The sequence below is a fragment of the Ceratotherium simum genome, chromosome 40, assembly GCF_057802395.1.
Source record: "Ceratotherium simum simum isolate JZ-2026a chromosome 40, ASM5780239v1, whole genome shotgun sequence".
NCBI lineage: Eukaryota > Metazoa > Chordata > Mammalia > Perissodactyla > Rhinocerotidae > Ceratotherium > Ceratotherium simum.
In genome coordinates, this window is record NC_141939.1 from 4,916,032 (window position 1) to 4,934,858 (window position 18,827).

Below are 18,827 nucleotides of genomic sequence, written 5' to 3' on the forward strand. Positions count from 1 at the left end.
TTGTAGTTAAAAACCTCTCCACAAAGAAATTCCAGGCTCCGGTGGCTTCAGTGATAATTCTTATCACGCAATACGGGAAAAATAACACCAATTCTATACACACTCTTTCAAAAAATTAAAAAGGAAAAAAACACCTCTCAACTAATTCTCTGAGGCCAGCTTTACCCTAATACCAAAAGCAAAGACATTACCAGAAAACAGAACATTATCCCTCATGACCACAGACATAAAAATTCAAAACAAAATTTTAGCCAAAAAAAAATCCAGTAATATATTAGAAAGATAATACATCATGATCAAGTAAGAAACTCAGGTAGATAATTCACCATATTAACAACCTAAAAAAAGAATCTCAATAACCAGATGAAAAGCATTTGATAAACTCAAGATCCAGTCCTGATAAAAACCCTAATCAAACCAGGCATAAAAGAAAACTTTCTCAACCTGAAAAAAGGTATCTATGAAAAATCTACAGCTAACATTATACTTAATGGTGAAAGACTAAATGCTTTCCCTCTAAGATTATGAACAATACATGGATGTCCACTCTTACTATTTCCATTAAACACTGTACTGGAGGTTCTAACCAGTCCAACCAGGCAGGAAAAAAAAAAAGGTATTCAGATTAGAAAAGAGGAAGGAAAACTGTCTTTATTTGCAGATAATCATCTACGTAGAAAATACAATTCAATCTACAGAAAAACTATTAGAATTAATAAGTCAGTTTAAGATTAGCAATTATAAGATTAATACTCAAAAACTGATTTATTTCTATGTACTAACAATGAACAATCAGAAACTTGAAATTTAAAAGAACAATTCCATTTAGAATAGTATCAAAAATATGAAATACTTGGAGATAAATCTGACAAAAGATATAAAAGACCATTACACTGAAAACTACAAAATATAGCTAAGAGAACTTAAAGAAGACCTAAATAAATGAAGAAAAATACATGTTCAGAAGCCTAAATATTAAGGTGTCAATTCTCTCCCAATTGATTTACACATTTAACACAATCCCAATCAATATTCCAGCAGTCTTTGTTGCAGAAAGTGACAACCTGACTCTAAAATTCATAAGGAAATGTGAAGGGCCTAGAACAGGCAAATCAAGTCTGGAAAAGAACAAAGTTACAGGACTAACACTATCTGTTTCAATAATTATTATAAAGCTACAGTAGTCAAAAGAGTGTGGTACTGGCATCCAGATAGACAAATAAGTTAACAGGAGACACCAGACATAAAACCACCCATGTACAGGCAACTGATTTTCAACAAGTGCACTGACAATGCAGTAGGAAAAGAATAGCCTTTTTAATAAACAGCACTAAACCAACTGGATATCCATATGCAAAAAATGAACTTGGATCCATACCTTGTGCTATATGTAAAAATTAACTCAAAATGGATCACAGAACTAAATGGAAGACCCAAAACTATAAAACTCTTAGAAGAAAGCAAAGGAGAAAATCTCTGATATCTTGAGTAAGGCAAAGGTTTAGATATAATACCAAAAACATGATCTATAAAAGAACAACCTGATAAATTGGACTTAATCAATTAAAAATGTCTGCTCTTCAAAAGATATTGTTAAGAGAATGAAAATACAAGCCACAGACTTGGAGGAAATCTTTGCAAACACATATCTCCAGAGAACTGATAGCCAGAATATATAAGGAATTCAAATCTCAATAAGGGAAAAAAATGCAATATAAACATGGGCAAAAGATTTTGAAGAGCCACTTCACCAAAGAAGATATATGGATGGCAAATAAGCACATGAAAAGATGCTCAACATCATTATTCACTGGGGAAATACGAATTAAGATTATGAGATATCACCACACACTTGTTAAAATGGCTAAAATCAAAAAGACTGATCATACCAAGTGCAACAAGGAAGTGGGACTGGGACTCTCATGCACTGCTGGTGGGATATAAAATGGAACAACCACTTTGGAAAACAGGTTAGCAGTTTCTTAAAGTTAAACATACACCTACCATATGATCCAGGCACTCCACTCCTACGTATTTACCCAAAAGAAAATGAAATATATTTGCATACAAAGTATATCACTTAAAGGTTGATTGTGATAAAGATGTATACTATAAATGTATATGAATGTTCATAGAATTGTGTACATGAATGTTCATAGAAGCTTTATTTATAGCTAAAAACTGGAAACAGCCCACATTTTCAACAACATATGAATGGGGAAACAAATCATGGTATATTTATACACAGGAATACTACTCAGCAATGAAAAGGAATAAACGATTAATACACACAAGATATTAGATGAATCTCAAAGACATTGTGGTGAGTAAAAGAAACTAGTATCAAAATCATACAGTTCCAAAACTATATACACTGTATGATTTCATTTATATGACATTCTCAAAAAGAGAAAACTATAGTGATCGAGAACAGATCATTGGTTGCCAGGAGTTAGAAGTGTGGACAGAGGGTGTGACTATAATGCCAAAGCATAAGGGAGTTTTAGGGGGTAATGCGACTGTTCTGTATCCTGATTGTGGTGGTGGTTACACAAATCTATACATGTATTAAAAGTACACATCACAAAAAGCCATAAAAGAAATTTAAGATAGCATACTCTACACACACACACACAATCCCTCCCTCCCTCTCTCCGTTGTACCCTGCTGCTTTCATTTTGCAAGGTAATCAGGTAATCACTGAATATCAGATCCTAGAGATCTTTCCCATTCCTTTTTACAAATGCATAATAATAATCCATGACGTGGATGTAAATAATTTATTCAACTACATATGGACTTTTAGGCAGTTTCCAGTATTTTTCAATTATTGGAATTTTTCAATTCATAGCAATAATCATGCTATGAATAACCTTGTATTCACATGTCAAAAGTGTATCTTCAGGGTCAATTCCTAGGACTGGGATTCCTAGGTGAAAACTGTAAACGTGTATGTAGTTGTATCAGATATTGTGCCAAATTTCTTTCCCTTAAGGTTTTTTGCATTCCCACCAGCAAGGTGTGAGAATGTGTACTTTCCCACAGCCTCACCAGAGGTGTTATCAAGCTTTTAAACTTTTGCCAATCGGTAAGTGAGAAATGGTATCTTATTTTTTTTCTTAGACAAAAAGGATATGTCAATTTTTAAATAAACTTTTTAAATAACAGCTTTATTGAGATATAATTCACATACCATATAATTTGCCCATTTAAAAGACATAATGCAGTTTTTAGTATATTCACAGAGTTGTTCAATCATCACCACTATCTAATTCCAGAACATTTTCATCACCCCAAAAAGAAACCCCATACTTATTAGCAGTCACTCCCCATTGCTCTCTCCCCCAGCCCTAGGTAACCACTAATCTACTTTCCACCTCTATGGATTTGCCTATTCTGGACATTTCATTTAAATGATTTTTGTGGTCATACATGGTTTTTTGTGACTGGCTTCATCTGCTTAGAATGTTTTCAAGGTTCATCTATGTTTGTAGCATGCATCAGTACTTGATTCCCTTTTATGGCTAAACAAGATTCCATTTTATTTAGCCATTCACCAGTTGATGGGACATTTGAGTTGTTTCTACTTTGCAGCTGTTTTGAAGAATACTTCCATGAACATTCCCACACAAGCTTTTGTGTGCACGTATGTTTTCATTTCTTTTGGGTATATACCCAGGAGATCATATACCCATATTGCTGGATCATAAAGTAACTTTATATTCAGCATTTTGAGAAACTGCCAGACTGTTTTCCAAAGCAGCTGCACCATCTTATATTCCCAATAGCAACATACAACATTCCAATTTCTCCACATCCTCGCCAACACGTGTCATTACCTTTTTTATTAGAACCATACTAGTGAGTGTGAAGTGGTATCTCATTTTGGTTTTGACCTGTATTTCTCTGATAACTAATGATACTGAACATCTTTTCATATGCTTACTGTATACCTTCTTCAGAAAAATTCAGATCCCTTGTTCATTTTTTAATTGGATTGTCTTTTTCTATTGAGTTGTAAGAGTTCCTTATATATTCTAGATACAAGTCCCTTATCAGATATGTGATTTGTAAACATTTTCTCCCATTCTGTGAGTTGTCTTTTCACTTTTTTGATAGTGTCCTTTGAAGTACAAAACTTTTTCATTTTGATGACGTCCAATGTATCTATTTTCTCTTTTGTTGCTTGTGCTTCTGGTGTCTTATCTACCAGGGAAGCTCAAGTACAAACTCAATGTCTATGGTAGGCTGAATAATGGCTCCCCAAGATGTCCACGTCCTAATCCCCAGAATCTGTGAACGCTACCTTATATGGCGAAAGGGATTTTACAGATGTGATTAAATTAAAGATTTTGAGATATAGGATTATCCTGGATTATCTGGAAGGGTCCAATGTAATCACAGTGGTCTTTATAAGAGGGAAGTAGGAGATTAGAAGGGCAGAAGGCAATCTGACCACGAAAGAAGGAAGTTGGAAAGAAGCAAGTCAGTGGAGTAATGTGAGGAAGGGGCCGTGAGCCAAGGAACACAGGAAGCCTCTAGAAGCCCACAAAGGCAAGGAAACAGATTCTCCCCTGAAGCCTCTAGAAGGAACACAGACCTGCCATCACCTTGATTTTAGAATTCTGCCCTTCAGAACTATGGGAGAATAAATTTTTGTTGTTTTAAGCCACTAAAGTTGGTCAAGTGGTAATGTGCTACAGCAGCAATAGGATACTAATACAGGATCTGAGGTTTTAATTGGGGGCTCGTCACATGGGCATCCTCTGCCTAGCACATTCCAGACTCCCAGAAGGAAAGCAGGAGTTTAGCATAAATCACATGTACTTAAGTCTATATATGTAATTTCTATTCTATTCCACTTGTCTATTTATATACCAATACCTTACTTTTTCCAATTATATAATGGCTTAAGAGTATGTTTTATTAATGCTTGTGCTAGTCACACCTCATAACTTTTCTTTTTCAGCATTTTCCTAGCATTCCTACATGTTTATTTTTCCATATGAACTTTAACATCAACTTTTTTAACTTTATAAAAGTTTTATTGGTATTTTTAAATTGCATTTGTGTTAAACTAATGTTAACTTGGCAAGAACTGACATCTTCATGATGTTGTGCCCTCCTATCCAAGCACAAGGAATGTCTTTCTACTATTTCAAATCTACTTCTCTGCCTTCAAGAATGTTTCAAGTTTTCCTCAGACTCTGCACGTTTCTTAAGTTTATTCTTAAAACTATTTGTTGTTGTTGTTATTATTATTGATAGCTTTTTGCAATGTCTGAACTTACTTCAAAGAACTTTACAAGTGTTTTCATTAAAAAAACACACACACAATATATAAAAATACACACAACTAGAGGAAGCAAGTGTGCGAAATTGTGTGCGAGTGGCCTGTTCGTTGCAAGCAGCCCAAGTCCAGTGGGCATCAATGGATAAGTTTCCTAGGGAAACAGAGGCATGGACTACATTCACCAAGCGAGTTCAGTGCAGCTGAGTTAAGATAATTGCTGCTGTAATGCAAATAGCCAAAATCAATAGCTTAAAGCAAAAAAGCATAAGATAATTTCATCTGATAAAGCGTAACATCTATCCCTAATAACTCTTAAAATTAAAACTCTTAAAAATACAAGAAATTTCCTATTATTGAGAACATCTGAGTTCAACCAACTACCACAATCATACTTCATAATGAAACACTTAAGGTATTTCCTTAAAAAGACCAGAAAAAGATAAGGACATCTGCTTTTTCTCCACTCTGCTTTAACATTGTTCTACAGCTCTAGCCAATGCCATAATACATACAAACATACATATTACTATTATGTTGAATAACTAAGTTGTTATTCAATCACTTTGGACCCACAAAAATGGCAATTTCATACAGTTCAGCTTAATACATGTGTTTGTGTGTATGTACACATATATGAAAGGAAAACAAATAGAAACATTATAAAGATGTCGACAAGTTCCAAATTTGTCTAACATTTTAATACAATTCTCATCAAAAAGTCAACAGGAAAGGGGCCGGCCTGGTGGCACAAGCGGTTAGGTGCGCGCGCTCCGCTGCGCCGGCCCGGGGTTCGCCGGTTCGGATCCCAGGCGCGCACCGACGCACCGCTTGTCAAGCCATGCTGTGGCGGCGTCCCACATAAAGTAGAGGAAGATGGGCACGGATGTTAGCTCAGCGCCAGTCTTCCTCAGCAAAAAGAGGAGGACTGGCATCAGATGTTAGCTCAGGGCTGATCTTCCTCACACACAAAAAAAAAGTAAGTAGAAATTTTAAGTTTTCCTCAAAAATGATTTTAGGGTTCATAGGGAATAAAAACAAGATAGACAAAAAATGCTTTTGAAAGAATAATAACTTAGGGGGAGGGGATGACTTGCCAAGCCAGCTAATAAAATGGACAAAGATGTAGTACTTAAAATAAATTTAAAACAGAAATATACATTTGTGAGGGAAAAAAAATCAAGAAACAGATCCAAGTATATAACAGAATTTGCATGAAAAGGAACCATTGTACATAATTCAGTAAGTGGTGTTAAGGTAACTAACCATTTGAGAAAAACAGATTCCCTACCTGATACCAAGAGACTCTTAAGAACTAGAGATTTGCATTTAAAAACAGAAGCAGGACGATAATATTGGTGAATATATAAACTTAACACACAGGGCTTTTCAGGCATAACAAAAAAGGCAAAAACCATAAAGAAAAAGAATGACAGATTTGGCTAATAAGTTTTAAAATAATAATAATAAATAGAAAATTAAAACATAAAAAATGTAAATGCAAAAGGAAGCAGAAAAATATGAAATCCTTAATTAAGCATTCAAGTCAAAAAGAAAAATTCAAACACCAATGGAAAAATTGAAAAAAGATATGATCAAACAATACGAAAGAAATACCAATGGCCAGCAAATGTATAAAAGTGTTCAGTCTTACTAGCAATTTGTTTTTGGCGTCTGGCGCTGTACTAAGAGTTTTACACTCACTACCTCAGTAAATCTTTGCAATAACTCAATGAGAGAGGTGCTATTTTTATCCCAACTCTATGGGTAGTGAAACTGAGACAAGAAGTGGTCAATCATACTTAACCTAATGTCACCCAGCCAGAAAGCAGAGGATGGCTAGAGCCCAGAGCCACACTCTGAATCACTTTTCTAATTCCCAACTTATTAGCTCTTGGAGTCCCAGGCAAGGCCTGAATTCTCTCTCATTAACTTAGATAACTCAGTTTTGGTATGTTCTTCCTACACCAACTCCTTACCATGCACAGCAGAATGGTGACTCCCAGAATCCTTTCCTCATGGACACACATTTTGACTCAGGTCGATATGTACAATACTGTCTAGGGTCACCCAGAGTTTCTCGAGGTTATGTGAATCTCAGTGCACCAGCTGGAGCTCTACCCCTCCTTCTCTCTCTGAACTTGAGACATTTTACACCTAACTCCATTACTCAAACATGGTATGAAACCAAGGTTAAGAAACACTAGTAATTTTTTAAAATCAATTAAAACAATGTGATAACTTTTCTTGCCAGATGGGCAAGGATTTTTTTTTTTTTTTTTTTTGGTGAGGGCGATCAGCCCTGAGCTAACATCCATGCCAATCCTCCTCTTCTTATTTTTTTGCTGAGGCAGACTGGCCCTGAGCTAACATCCGTGCCCATCTTCCTCCACCTTATGTGGGACGCCGCCACAGCATGGCCTGACAAGCAGAGCATCGGTGCGCGCCCGGGGTCTGAACCCGTGCCGCAAGCAGCGGAGTGCGCGCACTTAACTGCTACGCCATGGGGCCGGCCCCTGGCAAGGATTTAAAAGAAGGGTAATGGCCAGTGTGGGAAAGTGGGCACCTTCACACGGTATTGTTGAAATGTGAATAGATAGTTTTCTTCAAAGGCAATTTGGCAATATCTATCTTTTAAGTGGGGAGCAGGGGGAAAAGGAAGAGAGAGGAGAAGGAAATAGAAACTAGAACATTGATGGCTGATGTTGGTTCTTTCTACTTGATAGATGACAGAAATTTTTCTCCATTTACTCATCTGTATTTTATAATTTGTTTCATTTTTACAATCAACAAGAATTTCTTCTGAAATTAAAAAATTTTTCCCAAACCAACCTCTAAATTGTATGCAGAATTATTATATATTATACTGTCCCATTTTACTGGAGATTAAAGTCATGTATTACACTATCACAAACAAGCACCCCCCAGGGGTACTGACAGCCATGGAGGAATTGAGATAAGCCATGCAACAATTAGCGCAGTGCTTGAGATAAAAGTATTTGATAAACATTAGCCATCATCAAGTAATTACAGGCATTACCAATTATAGGCAATAACTGCTTACATAACATATTCCTGAAATGGTAAAAAATAAAACTTGTATAAATATTATCATTTCATATACTTTTTCTTCATTCTGGTTCATCTTTAATTGGTTATGGTTTACTGTTTCTCCTACCAAGAGAGAACTCAATGTATTGAACTCCTTAAAATGCTAGGTCCAGGAAGAGCATGACCTGGCCCTTAACCTCCAGAAGCATGATCCTACATAAGTATAAATAAACCCAGATGCAGTCAGGAAGGAACGGACAATATTCAGAAATTATTTTCTATTTACAAAAGTCTCTAGGATTCCAATAAAATAAGATCTAAACATCTTCTTCTTTCTTACATCTTCCTTTAACACGATTCTCAGTAACCTATTTTCACATCCAGCCATAACCCAGGAGAATCCCCCAGTGCAGTGAGGTAAACCTCCAAATATGAAGTAACTCCCCTACATGTGAAACATAACTACTGCTGCACTGGCTCTGAGAAGAGAAATTACATCCTGGTAATTTCTAACCACTACTTCATTCCCCATTTGCAAATCAAGAAGCAATACTTCAGATGAGCCAATGTCACCAACTCACAGAAGCATTTTTTAAAGTGGTCCAGTTTTGCATGCATACATGTATGAATCAATGAATGAACCAATTCCAATGAAGACTGACTATGGTTTCCTCCACATCATGGGTGGAGTAGATCATGAATCCTGTAGAAACTGTAAGATTGTGACCTTCCTATAACAGCAATGCATTTAGACTTTATTGGTGGAAAGAATGCAGTCTGATGATATTTCATGAGTATCAAACTTTCTGAAAGAGAAACTAAATCGTACTAAAAATTGAATTTTAAAATATCAACAAAAAAGTGTCAAGGAAAAAATTATGGAATAACTTATAAAATGTTAAATGATCCTGAGAACAAAAATTTGGATTTTATTTTATACCTGATTATTTAGTTTTAAAAGCACAACAAATTGAAGAGAGATACAGTTTTTTTTTTCCTCGGCGGACTGCTGCTTTCTGTTGGCAAAAGTCAGTCATTGCATGGAGAAACTAGACTCAAGAATCATGGTTGCAGGGTCAGAGTGTGTATTTGCCTGCCTTTGTATTCCCAGTACTCAACACAGATGTCAGAACATATTAGGTTGTTGATAATATTTGTTGAATAAATGGATCAATAAATGAAACAAACAAACAAAAAAAATAAATAAAGTGGTCCAGTTTGAAGAGCCCACTGCCCTCTCTTATATACTGTTCTACCAAATAATTTTTGAGACGACAAACTTAAACCATATCTCAAAGCTCTTTATAAACACAGTTAAGTTTTAGAGAGCACCTTTGTATCACAGATAATTCCCTAGAAAATCTTCTGCTTCCGATTTAATCATTCCCAAAAAAGAAAATCCAAGTAGGGCCCTTGCCATACCATGAATACCAACTGCTAATTAATTTGTATCGGTACAAGTGGCTTAGGCTATTTCTCAACCTTTACTGTTGAGACAGTTTTTCACCAGCACATGCTTTGATCCAAATGTAATACTATAACTATATAGAAAAAAATTAGTTTTAAGAACCAAAGTTGGACTGTCATATCAGTTGGCAATCATAACTGATTTAGAAAATAGTCACAAATTGTTAGAACTTAAGAGGGCTTAAAATACATTTCATTTTACAGGCAAATAACCTAAGGAAATACTTTAAGCATGTAGAATTTTTTGTTTCAAATAGAATATGTTTCTTTTATCAAAAACTACATGTTCACAACTCTCAGTCATACAATGATTGAAATCATTTGTTCAAAAATGCACGTTTGGTTTACAACAACACCAAAAAGAATAAAATATCCAGGAATAAATCTAATAAGCAAGAAGGTTAAACACCCATACACTGAAAACTACAAAATGTTGTTAAAAGAAATTAAAGAAGACATACTACGTAAATGGAAAGACATTCCATGTTCAGGACTGGAAGATTTAACACTGTTAAGATGTCAATACTACCAAAGAAATCTACAGGTTCAATGCAATCCCTATCAAAACCACAACAGCATTTTTTGCATAAATAGAAAAATCCATCCTAAAAGCCATACAGAATCTCAAGGGACCCCAAATAGCCACATGAATTTTGAAAGAGAAGAACAAAGTTTGAGGTCTCACATGTTCTGATTTCAAAACATATAACAAAGCTATAGTAATCCAAACAGTGTGGTACTGGCATAAAGAGAGACAAATGGACCAATGGAATGGAATATAGAACCCAGAAATAAACTCTCATATATATGGTTACATGATCTTCATACAAGGGTTCCAAGACCATTCAATGGGGAAAGCACGGTCTCTTCAACAAATGGTGCTGGGAAAACTGGATATTCACAAGCAAAAGAACAAATCGGGACCCTTATCTTACATCATATACAAAAATTAACTCAAAATGGATTGAAGAACAAAATGTAAGACCCCAAACTGTAAAACTCCTAGAAGAAAACATAGGGGAAAAGCTCCATGACACTGGATTTGGCAATGTTTTCCTGAATATGAAATCAAAAGCACAGGCAACAAAAGCAAAAATAGACAAATGGGACTACATCAGACTTAAAAACTTCTGTGCATCGCAGGACACAAGCAACAGAGTAAAAAGGCAACCTATGGAAAGGGAGAAAATATTTGCAAATCATGTATCTGATGAGGGGTTAATATCCTGAATATATAAAGAACTCCTACAAATCAACAACAAAAATAACCAATGAAAAACCAGGCAATAAACAGATAGTTCTCTAAAAAAGATATACAAATAGCCAACAAGTATATGAAAAGATGCTCAATATCACTAATTACTACACAAATGCAAATCAAAACCACAATGAGATATCACCTCACATCCATTAGGAAGGCCACTAAAAAAAAAAAGAAAGAAAATAACAAGTGCTGGTGAGGATGTGGAGAAACTGAACCTTTGTGCACTGCTGGCAGAACTGTAAAATGGTGCCACTGCTATGGAAAACAGTGTGGCAGCTGCTCAAAAAATTAAAAATAGAACTACCATATGATCCAGCAATCCCACTTCTGGGTATATACCCAAAAGAATTAAAAGTAGGATCTTGAAGAGACATTTGCATACCCATGTTCACAGCAGTATTATTCACAATAGCCAAGAAGCAGAAGCAATCTAAATGTCCACTAACGGATAAACAAAATGGAAGAATGGTATATACACATACAATAGAATATTACTCAGCCTTAGAAAGGAAAGAAATCTTGTCACATGCTAGAACGCGATAAACCTTAAGGACGTTATGCTAAGTGAAATAAGCCAGTCACAAAAAGACAAATCCTGCATGATTCCACTTATGTGAGGTAAATCAAGCAGTCAAATTCATAAAAACAAAGCAGAACGGTGGTTGCCAGGGGCTGGGGGGGAGAGAGACATGAAGAGTTGCTGTTTAATGGGTACAGAGTTTCAGTTACGCAGATGAAAAAGTTCTGGAGATCTGTTGCACAACGGCGTGAATATACTTAACACTACTGAACTGTACACTTAAAAATGGTTAAAACTAAATTTTATGTTATGTGTTTTTTACCACAATTATATAGAAACAAATGAACAAATAAAGCAGGTTTGACATTCTATCATGACAGACCATGTCAAGGATCCTCTTAGACCTTAGGCGTGTTTCAGACCTTTGCCCTAAGTGCTGTACGCAACACAATGAATCAAGCAAAGAGTTAGGGCTTTCTAAAAATCCTTCTAAAGCAATCACACAGGAATGAAAGAAAAACTAATCTAGGACCACAGACAAAACTAATGACCACCTAATCCCAAAACACCCATGTAAGAAAGAACAAAGCAGCAGAAATGAACAACTTCTGGAGCTCCTGAAGCTCTAACAGAAGTCGGAAAGAGATTTCCCCACTGTCAAAAGCTGATGCCACCACCAGCCTCTGGATTATCTCCAGTTCCTTTTAATCCAGGGCCAGTTTCCGAGAATATTCCACATGTCTAGACTAACTCGTCACACCAATCTAGAACTAAAGAGTATTCACAGAATGCAACATAACTTAATCTTAACCTAAGCAACATACCACCAGGTACCTAAATCATCAACAGCAAAGAGTTAGTAGCTTCCAATACCAAATACCTGTTTCCTGGATTATCCATGCATGCGTTTTTTTTTTTTTAAGACTGTGCATGAACCAGAACAGCCTGTGATCATTTTAATGGTTAACAAGTTGATAGAAAATGATATGGCTGTTTGTGGCTGTTAAAAAAAAACAACTGCACTTCGCTTGAATACTTAATACACTGGTTTTCCATGAACTGGCAGGCAGGTCTACTCCTTCTCCAGGTGGTATCCAATACAACAAAATCTACTACCTTAACTACTCATTCAGGATTACATAGCTTGGCTCTAGGGACAGATGGCTTGGGACAGAATCCTGGCTCAACTATCTACCAGCTCTGTTACCTTGGGAATATTACTTAACTTCTCTCTACCTGTTTCATGATCTATAAATTGGGGGGTTTTGAGGATCTGAAATCTTAAAATCCAAAAGTTACAAAAATGATGGCTTCAATAAGTGTATATTACTCATTTTAGTTACAAGGGAAAGCAACATGTAGGGAAGAAAAAAGTGGTGTCACCCTATATCCTATTATAGCAGAATTCCTAATGACACCAACATCTGAGTTTAGAATTTTACCTGTACTTTTGACTCTCAACCCAGGTCTTGGGTATGAGAAGGGGAAGATAAGGTCATTTTATGCAAACCTTCATTTAAAACTGAATGCCTCCTAAGTACACACTGCAGATGTTGACAGAGGTTCTGCCCTGCAAAATTCCAATCTCGGGTGAAGAATGACACCCATAAAATAATTTAAGTACTTAAACAAGGCAGTACACAATTACGTGTCAAAATGAATGACAGATAAGTAACAAAGACAATGCAAATTCAGAGAGGAGATTGGGATCAGAAGACTGAACAGAAATGGAGAAAGTTGGGAGGTGAGAGGCTACTGCATTCCTCAGGCTGGAGGCTGTGGGAAAGCTGACCAAGAGAGTTAACAGGCACTGACACTACTTGGTAAAGGGTCAAAAATGAGACCAATGTGGCAGAGAGAATAATCATGGCATTAATAAAAACTGAGAAACCGGACGTGGCATAAGAGAGAATTCTGCCCTGGACATGTGCAGTGTGTGCTGGTGGCTAGACATGCATACAAAGGAAGATATCCAATGGGCAGCTAGACAGCAGTGACTGACAACTGACAACGAAGGCAGGATGATAACCAAGAAGTACAAAGTCACAGAAACGCAGGGAGAAAAGTTCCAAGAAGCGGTTATCAACAGTGCCTGATGCTGCTTACCACAGATAGTGAGGAAAAATTCAGCCACAGAAAAAAGGCCTCTCAGTCACGCAAGGCCAATCAGACAGCTCAAGCCACATGCAGATGAAGGGGAATTTCTAAAATACTGTCAAGCACCCAGCAATGATTTAATTTTTCCCCAAGAGTCGTTTGGCTTATTACTACTCCGGATGATAACAAATTAGATGATTTTACATCTACTCCCAAAAGCTGATCTTTTTGGCAGGTGTCTAATGAGGATCTGCTGCAAGGATTATAAAGAGGAGGAAAATAGTCATTAGCAAGAGAAAGAGAGGACACACTTTTTGCAGCTACAGGATTCCAATGCTCCTGGCAGTATCGAACAGCTTAAAAGCAGGCAACAAGAGTTCATTAGTGAAGCAATATTAACTAAGTAATATTCTACTTAGTAGGCCCTAAAGAGTAGCCACACTCTACCCCCATACGAAGGATTAAAACATCTCACTCTTAAGAAAATCACTTTTTAAAATATTTTACATACATCTTTATAATGTAAAATAGAAAAGATCCATTCTATCATCCTAAGACAAATCACCTAACCAAATTAGGTTTTTATCTCTTTTTTCCTGGCCTTTATTCCTAAGCACTTTGTTCATATGCTTTGTAGATAAAACACTTTTGTACACTCGTGCTGCACTTCTGTCACAAATACAGCTTAAAACAAAAATTTGTGCATGAAACTAAAGTATCTGGCAAACAAATTTAAAAGTCCTAATAAAGACTGTCAAACTTCGCCCTGCTGTTAATAGCCAATTAATGATAATACATGTGACACTGAAATTTAAATTGTCATGGACTAAATCATATTCCTGAAAATTTATCTAAGTTTATATTTACTAGATACACAAAATGCAGCTTTTTATTTATAATAAATTAAAAGACAACCAGGCCTTCCAAAAACCCATTTCACAATAAAACTATATTACATGATATATGATGCTTTTTTAAAAAGCTCTTATTTGCTGGTCATACTGGGCTGATTTATACATCAAAATACTACTAAGAAGTATATGCTTAATACATACACATATATTTTCAATATGTATTTTCAATATATTTTCACTACACACACACCCATTTTCACTATTGTCAATATCTGGGTCTTAGCTTCAGGAAAAATCTTGACACTAGTCCAAAATAACTGAGTTATTGATAGTAATTCTAGTACCTTCTACCTTTGGCAACTCTTTCCAAGTCCTTACAAACCGTAGAGCTCAGCCAAAACATTCTCAAAGGTCCCTTTTCTCTGGACTAGTGAGAACACACACCCAAAGATCAGTCAAGATGGATGTTAAGATACAGGAAGGTTAAGACAAGGCATAGCTCATGCTTCTGACTTAAGAAAATTAACAACATCTAGTCCAAGCATGAAAAACTGAATTAGGTAATCTTGCTATTTCCGCTACTTTTCTTGAGGAGACAATGAGTTTTATTTTGTTTTGAAGATTTTCTAGTGAAATTCTGCTGCAATGGAGGGAAAATACACAGAATACTCAGAGAACCATCATACATTACCACAACTGCAAGTAAATCTTAACTTCGAAAAATTAAACTAGTTTATACTATAAAATAAACACAAAAAATCCTCAGGGTGTAAATGGACAAAATGAATTCAGCTACCTTCAGAAATCTGCCCAGACTGAAAAAACTCAACAGCACCCTTTTGGGGCAAACGTTGTATCTGTGCCCATCAGATGCCAAACTCATGGTATCACAATCACATAAGAAAATCAATCTCATTTCTCCTACTCAGTCAAACAAAAACAATACTAGAATTTGATCAGCAAAAAGGCTGAAAGCACAGGTTATATTTGATTAGAACCAGATCCATTTATGATGGGCACAGGCCTATGTTCTGTATTAGTATAACGACCATCGATATCTTGAATAGCTAGTTTGTACATTCAAATTGTTCATACAGACACGACATGGGCCACAAAAGACGTCTGATTCTGCCAGGATCACTGGCTGATTCAGCCACATCTTTTCATACTTTACACTCTGGCATGTATACTCCTCACCTGACCCTTACATTTACTGGTATTAGAGAGATGCACTAAAACTTATAAACTATATAAATGGGAATGTAGCAAACATAATTTAAGCTGACATTCCTCAAACAAGAGATTTGTTTACTTAACTATAGACAGAATTAGCATATAAGATGGCTGTTGGAAAAATAAGTACAAGGATAATACAAACAATGTTTTATCAGACTCAACTACTATTTTATTTCCCTGTGCTGATGGCCCATGAAGATACTCACTGACTCAAACAAATGTTAAACACTTACTGTATGCCTGGTACTGTGCAAGGTAAGCAAAGGAACAGAAAAGAAGGACACAATACCTGCCAAGAACTATTTTAACTCAAGGAGACATGCACATTAAATTATTGTACTATTTTAGGTTTACTGGACACCAACTACATGCCAGACTGTGCTGGGCACCATGGACACACACAAGAACAATCAACTAACTGCAGATCTGTAACCTATGATGAACCAAGACAACCCCAGGCCTGACTGGTCCTAAGGCAGCAATATTATATTCTGGAAATAATCTTGCCTCTGTCAATTAATCCTTTCTACAGACGGCAGTTCTTTGAACAATTTCCACCTATGCTAACCCAGACTAAGGTTGCTTAGAAAGCTAAATGAGGGAATGTAATGTTTTGGACAAAAATAAAGAAACAGTAAACTAAAGTACATTTGCACTTTAACATTAATTTGGTTTGCATTTGCTGTTGCCTTCAATAACAATAAAAAGCAAGTGACTTTAGCCGTCAAACAGAACATCAACCCTACAGTTACTGTGGCAAGAAATGATTTTCTCGTGGTGGCAGCTTAGTGTGAAACAGAAGCTAAACCAACAAGTTTTGCTTAGCTTTTTAAAAACCATTCACTTTTAGTGATTTCTTCATGAAGGTTCCGTGACCACTCATTTCCCGAAGCTCAAAAACAGGTAGTGCCAACAAAATTACAGATTTGGTCTTCTAAGTTACAAAATAATTTTTAACCCTGTAAAAGTACCGGTTTTACACTCATACAATACTAACGGGCATTGTTAAACAGAGGCCAGCCCTTAGCTCTAAGTTATAGATCAAGGTTTGCAAACCAGAAACTTGACATTTGTTTTTAAAGTCTTTCACTTTAATGATAATGACACCCAATTACCTGTCTTAAGTAAAAAAATGTAAACAGACTTTCAAAAGCTTCCTATAGAGCCAAACAGAATTGTATTTTCTCTCTCTCTATATACATACATAGAAAAAATTGGTAGCTAAAAAATCATCAGTATTGCAAAGCGATACTGGACAGAGAAGCTGAAGAAAGATGATTCCTCTCCAAGAAACGTTTGAACAAATTCAAAGTAAAATTTTGTAAGCTGTGTTTTAAAGCCTTTCCACCAGTCTCGCTATTCTTACTACGACATTTTAAAGTGAGCTCTGTTGGCATGCCGTTATTAAAACCGCAACCAAGCAAAGAAAAAGTCCTAAAATTTGCCTATTAACAGCAATCAAGTCTAAAAATATGCCTCCCCCCCCCCGCAGAGTGGGCCAAGTGGCAAGAATATACGAGAACTCAGGAAGTTTTGAAATGGCAGTGACAGGAGACAAGAGGGCAGACAAGGGGAAGGAATCACGGGGAACAAGAGCAACTCCGTGCGACCAGCGCCGCGAGTTGGCAACCGAACTGCAAGTTCCCGGCTCGGGACGGGACTCGACCGAGCAACTTCGCGCCGGCCGGAGCCCCGCGCTCGGCCGCCTTCCGCGCCCCGCGCCGCGGCCCTCGTCCCCGGTCGCAGCCCGGCAGCGGCCTCCGCGAGGGCGCGGTGACAGCCGCGGGGCCGGGCCTGGAAGAAGCCGGCCGGCTGGCACCCACCTTCCTTCTCGGCCCGCGCCGCGGCCACGACGAGGGTCAGCACCAGGTGCAGCGCTCCCAGGAGGCCGGCGGCCGCGCTCCGCGGGCCCCCGCCGCGGCCGGCCGCGGGCTCCAGACCGGCCCCGGCGGACGTGGAGGCGGCAGCGGCGCCTGCCGCTCCTCCTCCCGCCCGCTTCCCCATCTCTGCCGGCCGGGGGCCGCCGCGCTCGACGTCCGGCGCGGCCCTTCTGGGCTAGGCGGCGGCGGCGCGGGAGCCGTGGTCCGGGCTCTGGCTGCGGCGCCGGGGGCGAGAGCGGTTCCAGGCCCAGGGCTCGGGCTCCGGGCGTGGGTCCGGGTCCCTGCGTGCGTGTGAGCGAGAGTGTCAGTCACGGCCTCGGCCTCGGCATCGCCTACGAGGAGTCGAAGCGGAAAGGCCGCGGGTCAAGCACGGCGGGCGGCCATACTGGAAACGGGCACGGGCCGTGGGCTCTGGGCGCTGGCCTGCGAGGGGCGGGGCGCAGCCCTGGGCACCGCCCCCGCCGTGCCGTCACCTGGGCGGCCCGCAGGTCAGTCTGTCCGCGCCGGAGTCCGTGGGACCGAACTCCTCGCCCCGCTCTCGGAGGCCCACGGCTTCACTGGCCAGGCGCGACAGGGGCAACACAACACCAATCCGTCACCGCTGCCCCGCGGGGGAGGAGGAAGGAGGCGGGCTCGGGCCCGGCCGCCAGGACTTATGATGGCGGCTCACGCTTCGCGGAGGCAGTGACGGCGATCACGTGGAAACGAGGCGGCCTCGCTGCGCAGCCGCTCTGGTGGGTGGGTGGGCGGGGCTGGGGGGGCCGCTGCGGGGCGTTGGGGAGGCTCGGCCGCTGCACCGGTGCGGGGGGAAACCTCCGCATCTCGGGCGCTGCACTGATTGAGCCTTCTGGAGGGCTGAGTGTGCGTGCGGACCTCGAGGCCCCGCGCTGAAAATCCATTCCAGTGACTCCTGGTGGCACCTCCGCCTCTCAGCTGTTTCGAGAATACCGCGGGCCTGATTCAGTTCCTAGTGCCGCTTCCTTGAGGACGGTGACCTGCTCTATTCATCTTTGTATCCTTGAAGACACAGTACCCTGCAGCGCTTAATGGAATCCTCTTGCCTGTGGATTGTGTCCACTTTGCTGCGGGAAAACCCTCTGCTGTGTGTGTATTAAGCAGCAGTGACCCTGGAGGGAGAGGGCATACTGTTCTTTAGAAAAGTGTCCAG

The 18,827-nt window shown here is 38.9% G+C and overlaps 1 protein-coding gene across 2 annotated transcripts in view; it reads right to left on the reverse strand.

Moving 5' to 3' along the window:
• TMEM131 (transmembrane protein 131) overlaps positions 1-18,229 on the reverse strand; it is a 217,628-nt gene extending 199,399 nt beyond the window's left edge. The window contains exon 1 of one of the 2 annotated variants that reach the window (XM_087426181.1): positions 17,603-18,229. In XM_087426181.1, the coding sequence (XP_087282307.1) occupies positions 17,603-17,783 (181 nt within the window). In that variant the 5' untranslated portion in view covers positions 17,784-18,229. The remainder of the gene's footprint in view (positions 1-17,602) is intronic. The other variant, XM_087426180.1, reaches the window with a different exon arrangement.
• Positions 18,230-18,827: the final 598 nt, after the last annotated feature.